The sequence below is a fragment of the Dermacentor silvarum genome, chromosome 1, assembly GCF_013339745.2.
Source record: "Dermacentor silvarum isolate Dsil-2018 chromosome 1, BIME_Dsil_1.4, whole genome shotgun sequence".
NCBI classification, from domain to species: domain Eukaryota; kingdom Metazoa; phylum Arthropoda; class Arachnida; order Ixodida; family Ixodidae; genus Dermacentor; species Dermacentor silvarum.
The window spans coordinates 222,902,025-222,909,071 of NC_051154.1; the positions used below are offsets into that span (position 1 = coordinate 222,902,025).

At 50.9% G+C, this 7,047-nt stretch overlaps 1 protein-coding gene across 1 annotated transcript; it reads left to right on the top strand.

The window, feature by feature from the left end:
• Positions 1-2,481: 2,481 nt before the first annotated feature.
• Positions 2,482-3,346, top strand: LOC119451673 (putative uncharacterized protein DDB_G0271606; the record flags this gene model as incomplete). Its single annotated transcript, XM_037714493.1, is given in 5 exon segments — positions 2,482-2,534; positions 2,640-2,871; positions 2,873-2,920; positions 2,980-3,104; positions 3,106-3,346. Coding segments are annotated over 5 exon segments (699 nt in total), but the record flags the coding sequence as incomplete, so codon positions are not given.
• Positions 3,347-7,047: the final 3,701 nt, after the last annotated feature.

Here is a 7,047-nt window from a genome sequence, read left to right on the forward strand (position 1 = left end):
GTCGTCTGCTCGAGCAGACGGCGCGCTGCGCTTACCGCTGCTCGCCGCGTCGGAGTCAATCGGAATGTCGGCAGGGACGTTCCTCCAACCAAGCAGAGTCGTTTTAAGCAGGCGAACGACATATATTCATCGAAATAAAGCACTTCTGCCGCGCGTGCCCATAAAAGCGCCAGCAAAGCGAGCGAAAAAGTGGCCCCCAGAACAGGTGCAGCCCCTTGCAGCAGCGGCGTGCGTAGAGTCACACTAAGTGGCCGCGCCTCGCGCCGCCGTCGGATCACGTTCCTTTTTTACACCGTGGTGTTGGGCGACTGAGCACGAGGTCGCGGGATCGAATCCCGGTCACGGCGGCCGCATTTCGATGGGGGCGAAATGCGAAAACACCCGTGTACTTAGATTTAGGTGCACGTTAAAAAAACCCAGGTGGTCCAAATTTCCGGAGTCCCCCACTACAGCGTGCCTCATAATCAGATCGTGGTTTTGGCACGTAAAACCCCATAATCTAATCTCTTGGGCTATCATAACTTGGACGTTACCTCATGGGTAGCCGAAAAAGAAGGAGTCACGTGTTCAAACCGTCACTGCATTTTTTCATTTGATTATCGCGTGCAAGTAAGTTCTAGAAAAAAAAAATTTTTCTTTACTGCGTTCCAAAAAAAAAAAAAAAAGAAATAAAAAGACTGGCGGGAGAATTCGCCACGTCTTCACTGTTCGCATTCGACGGTGGATAGACAGATAATGTCCGAAAGAGGAGACATGCCCGTGACGCACCCCCAAAAGATGTGGAAAGCGGCTTGCGCCGAGTGTGTACATAGATAGCGGGACAGTTATGCCACGTACACACTAGCGGAAAAACGCGCGTGGCGCGCCGCCGGCGGCAAGATGCGCGCCGCGAAAGCAGCCGCGAAACGGCTTTTGTTGCCGCGGCAGGGATCGCTCCTGGACCGATTTTTTGCGGTTTGCCGCGTGCCGCGGATGAAGGAGACCAATGAGAGCGGCCCGCTTCCGTGACGTGCGCGCGGGAAACTGGTGCCATGCGGACCCGCCCGACCGCTTGTTTCTCGTTTCGCACTATCATGTGCACGCGTGAGCTCCCGGATAGTTCGAGAAGGGGAGAGGAGTCTAGTCTGTCGCGTGATTGCCGCAGCGGCGCGCCGCCGGTTGGTGTGGCCGCCCTGCCGCTGCTGCGTTTTGCCGCCGGCGGCGCGCCGCGCGCGCTTTGCCGCTAGTGTGTACGTGCCATTACGGTATTGTGATGTTGCGTTGATAACAAGACGCCGCGATTGCCCAGTACTCTGTGTTTGAGACGAAGAAGCGTCGTGCGCAGGGTGCACTCGTGCAGGCATGAGTGGCTTTATCTCGACATTTTATTGTCTGCCGCTTTCGTGCGTTCTGCCCTATCTTTGTCACGGACTCCCATCGAACAAACAGGCGAGCGAGAAACTCGGAGCATCCTGCATAGCACCCACAGATGATTTTTATGGATTTTCCTAAATATGGAATCAAGGGCCGTATCCACAAATATTTTCGTTTGTACGTTCGCTTTGTCATTGGCTGGTCACCTTTGCCATTGGCTGGTCACCTTTGCCAATAATATGTCCAACAGCAGGACTGGCTGCAATTTTCTGTTAGCTCTTAGGAACACTTCTAGCGTAAGAAATTCTTTTTGTGAATACAGGCAAAAGTTCGTAGCCGTTGCAGGGAACAAGTGATGCAGCGGCCCCTGCGTCTACGTGGTAGCGAGCAAGACCGTGAAGTACAATGCATCTGGGTGAGCAGTCGCTCATTGACAACGAGCCAGGCCGTTGCAGGCAGAAGCAGCAAATAAATCAGAGAACAGCCGATGAAACTACTGTGACGGCGCTCTTGTAAAACGTTACTTGGCTGTTCATAAGAGTCGTTGTGTAGGTCGTTCTGCTAAGCCAAGTTAGACACATCATTTCGCCCCGGACTGTGTGAATTAACATCTCCATTGAAGTACCAGAAGTAGGATTTGTTGCACCATGTGCGCTAACGAACAATGTTGCGTCTTTCACAATGGTACAATCTCAAGTTCCGTAAATCAGAAAAACCGCAGCGCGGTAGACTAGTCGTTTTGTTATTATACCGAGCACAAGTTCCCGGGTTGAAGTCCCGACTGGAACAGCCTCACTTAGATTAGAGCGGAATGCAAGAACGTTCGTGTACCAAACTTTGGGTTGAATTTGTCCACGCCGCAGGTTCTGGGGTTTCTCTCTCTCTCTCACACACACCACACACACACACACACATTAAAGAAATCACCAGCCCTTCCCCTGTCGAGAAAATGGGGATAAGCGAAGCTTGTCGTGTGTGTATTTGACCTTCGTGGTGCTTTTTTCTTTCTCTTTCTTGCTCTCTCTCCCTCTTCAGCATCACAGCGCAGCCAGCAGCAGCAGCGCAGCAGCAGCAGCAGCAGCAGCAGCCAGCAGCAGCAGCAAGCGCAGCAGCTCAGCAGCAGCAGCCAGCAGCCCGCAGCAGCAGCAGCAGCAGCAGCAGCAGCAGCAGCAGCAGCAGCAGCCAGCAGCAAGCATGCAGCAGCAGCAGCACCGCAGCAGCGCAAGAAGAAGAAGCAAGCAGCAGCAGCATCAGCATCAGCAAAGCATCAGCAGCAGCAGCAGCAGGCAGCAGCAGCAGCAGCAGCAGCCTCAGCAGCAGCATCAGCAGCAGCAGCGCAGCAGCAGCAAGCAGCAGCAGCAGGCAGCAGCAGCAGCAGCGCAGCAGCAGCAGCAGCAGCCGCAGACACACAGCACAGCAGGCAGCAGAGCAGCAGCATGCAGCAGCAGCCAGCAGCAGCAGCAGCTCAGCAGCAGCAGCAAGCAGCACAGCAGTCAGCAGCAGCAGCAGCAGCAGCAGGCAGCAGCAGCAGCAGCAGCAGCAGCAGCAGCAGCAGCAGCAGCAGCCAGCAGCAGCAGACAGCGCAGTCAGCAGCACAGCAGCAGCAGCAGCAGCAGCAGCAATCAGCAGCAGCAGCAGCAGCAGCAGCAGCAGCAGCAGCAGCAGCAGCAGCAGCAGCAGCAGCAGCAGCAGCAGCAGCAGCAGCAGCAGCAGCAGCAGCAGCAGCAGCAGCAGCAGCAGCAGCAGCAGCAGCAGCAGCGCAGCAGCAGCAGCAGCAGCAGCAGCAGCAGCAGCAGCAGCAGCAGCAGCAGCAGCAGCAGCAGCAGCAGCAGCAGCAGCAGCAGCAGCAGCAGCAGCAGCAGCAGCAGCACAGCAGCAGCAGCAGCAGCAGCAGCAGCAGCAGCAGCAGCAGCAGCAGCAGCAGCAGCAGCAGCAGCAGCAGCAGCAGCAGCAGCAGCAGCAGCAGCAGCAGCAGCAGCAGCAGCAGCAGCAGCAGCAGCACAGCAGCAGCAGCAAGCAAGCAGCAGCAGCAGCAGCAGCAGCAGCAGCAGCAGCAGCAGCTATTTTACTAACGTTGCGATCGGTGGACTGGCCTTCGTCAGGGCTGACGAAGGACGGCTGCAATGTAAAAGTAAAATAGTTTTCTTTTGTTCTTAAACATGTGAATGTTTCTTTCGTGAATAAATATAAATATACATTGAGGGAACGCGTAAATACAGTAATAAACACACTAAATTCCGACATAAGCAAGTTACCTTCATGGTACACAAGTAAGACGATGCATATGGCTGCACCTTTGCTTATTTATAAACTCAAGTTCCTTAACATTCACCCAAGGTTACTGTCATTAAATTAGATTGCCACCTTGCTCAAATGTTCTCTAAGGAAATTGCTTTTGGATTAAGAGTGCTCTTCCCTACTTCCCGCCAACAAATAAAAACTTCCATATTATTATGCATTTATCCATGACATCTCACAATACTGCACCTTAGTTTGGGGAAATACAAAATATACGCACATCTTACAACAGCAACGTTTGCAAAATCAATCTGTGAGGTTTATGAATATCTGTAGTCATATGACACACGCAGTACTTACTCAATCACAACTGACAGGCAGGCTCTTTTGGATAGTTATATCCGCGTTCGCTATTTGCTGCCGCAAACTCCACACTTGTAAGACGAAGTGGGCATACTTCAGTTGAAACCGCGGAATTGCCCCCATCTCTAACACACTCGGAGGCAAAGGTGCGAGTTCACATGCCCAAAGTTGTATCCATAGTTAACGTCTTAAAGGGCTGATGCGTTCACTGATCCGAGAAAAAAAAAAACACACACACACACACACACACACAGGTCGGCCTCGTCTACACCGGGACGTCTCAGTCGCGTAAGTGCGGTGCGTGCTGTGGTAGCTCCTCAAGCGAAGTCGCCGCGAAAAGTTCTCAAGCGATGTCGCCGTGAATTAGAAATAATTACGGCGCTGTGCCGAAAGCCTTTTCTCTCGCGGTAAAAGAATGGGCAGGAGCGCGCGCACAAGCCTGGAGCCAGGGAGGGCACACGGCGAGCCCGTCAGTGTCAACTCGGAACTCCGCCCATGTATACACGGTACGTAGCTCGACAAAGGGCTGCACTGCTCTTTCAGCAGGCGTGAAAGATGTTCATTAAGGCTTAGGCAATTTTTCAGAGTGACGGTACGAAAACTCAAAAGAGCCTCACCACTTAATTGCTTCGAGGGCTCTGTGCGCACCCGCGTGTTGAGAACCATGCCTTGAAAATTCCGGGGACGAAAGTATATTGGGAGCTATCAAGGGTTTCTAGGCTGTTGGTGCATCGGCTTAAGCATCACGACCATTTCTGGATGTGGCGGACGCGACTTGGAAAACTCCTTCCGGGCTTTATATCGGAATCTTTTTAACAGCAAAGCTGTTTGAGCCTGCCGTAATTTGTGGTTCGTATCAAGAAACTATCAAGAAATAAAAGAAAACAAACTTTCTTTCCGAGGCGGGATTCGAACCCATGTACCCACGGTCCCAGGCGAGCGTCGTAACCACTATATATACAGCCATGCTTGCAAAACATGCATTTATGCGAACCATATGATTGCGTTCGAGCGTCGTCGTCTTCGTCCACAGCTGGCGCATTCGCACGCTCGTGCTCTGCGAGGTGAAGAAGGGGTTTTGCGCGCTATGCTCTGGAGAGAGAAAAAAATGAGAGAGAGAGAGAGAGAGAGAGACGCATTCACGGAGCGGGTCTGCTGGAACGCGTTGTCGGCATTGCAACGCGGTGTCGGTGTTGCAAGCTGCGCTATGCAAGGTGCAGTGACGGCCGTAAGTCCGAGACGCGTGAAAAGAAATTGTCATCATCATGAGTAATAAGATGAAAAGTTCGCGCGCACTTCCGGAAAATGCTGGGCTACGATCGCCCAGCTTCGCTGTTTCAAGCGTTGCGCGGCCGAGTACAAGGTTAAGCGTTTTTTGGTGCATAAAATAAAACTATTTTCAGTGTGTCTAGATTTATACATGCTGGAGAGACAAAACTTACTTACGCAGCTTAAGATGTCTACGCCGATAGCCGGCGGTTGCTACATTTTGAAGAACTACGAAAATGCCCACTCGCTGTACAATGGTTTCGATCGTAGTTTTCCTTTACTTACTATGTGTGGGCAAACATTATTGCAATTTCTATTACGGAGTGGCAAACACCTGTTTTAGGGGCTAGATTTGAAGAAGTTGTCATTTACGCATTTGTGGCCGGCCGCGTTGAGTAGGATTCATGCCTGGCCTCGTCTCTCGCATCACGGAATTTAAATTGAAATCAAGTTCTGGGGTGTTACGTGCCGAAAATATAGTCTTACTTTGAGGAACGCCGCGGTGGCGTTCGACCATCTGGGGTTCTGTAACGTGCACCCAATTCACGACACGCGAGCGTTTTTGCATTTCGCCCCCATCGAAATGCGACCGCAACGGCCGGAAATCGAACCCGCGACCTCGCGTTTAGCAGCGCAGCGCTAGAGCCACTGAGTCACCACGGCGGGCCGCGACCCGGCATTTTTCCATTTTGACTTTGGTTCTCTTCGCAAATTCCCATAGACGTTGGCGCTATACATTTCAGCCTATATTGGTAACCGTAGGAATTAAACCCTGTGCCCCCACATGTGCGAACTGAGTGCAGAGGTGGTTGTTTATCCCCAGCGAAGTCCTGTTATAACGTTCATTATTGAACATTAGTATATTACAGTGCCAAAATAGGAACAAGAAAAAAAAAAGAAGGTGTTCATGGTTGAAAGCCTTAACCCCATTTTACTTCCGAGAAAGAAAAAAAAAAAAAGAAGGTATCTGTAACTCCAGTAGCTATTACGGGCTGCATATATGAAATGAGAGTTGGTTCGCGATTGAAATAGCGGTACCGAGAAGAGAGAATATAAACGCAGGTTTTACTCAGAGATTGTTCAGGTTTACGGAAAGTGCGTGCGGAACATCACCAAAGCACGGCGGACTATCGTCGCAGTGGCACCAAAAGAGCATTTTTTTTTACTCGTCGTCAAGAGCAAATGTGATGTGTTTGATCACTATACGGCAGAAAGCCGCACCTGCGAAAACAAATGCACTGTACTGACATGCGAGTGGAAAAACTTGCAGCTGGCATTGCACGTCAGCTGTAAACGTCCCGCAGCAACAAGGACCGCAGCTTGCTATATCGCAATTTTTAAAAGCATGCATCAAGGACGCATTATGTTGTTCCCTCATGCCTACATACACGCTTGTATTTCCGTTACACTGGAACACAGTTTTGCTGCTGTGAGATGTGTTCTGTTGTGTTGTAAGTTGGTTGCTGGGACGGGCGAGGCGGCTAGATGGAGAAAATATATTGGCTAGAGAGAGAGAGAGAGAGACGAATCTCTCTCTCCCTTTCACGCCTTTATCTCTGTTTCATAAAGAAATATAAAATGTTCAAATGAATCGAGGAAAGGAGAAGCATCTGCCACAACGCCGACCACGATAAGTATAATGAACGACGGTCCACTATGTGCCACTCAATATACAGCATGTTCATTACAGTCTTTGACCTTTGGTGAAGGAACATTTCATGCACGGAAAGTCGAAACATAAACTTTAGTTAGAACTCAGTCCACCGTACACAAATAAAAAGGTGCAAGTTCGTGCATCGCTGTACAACCCCGACTACTACAAAA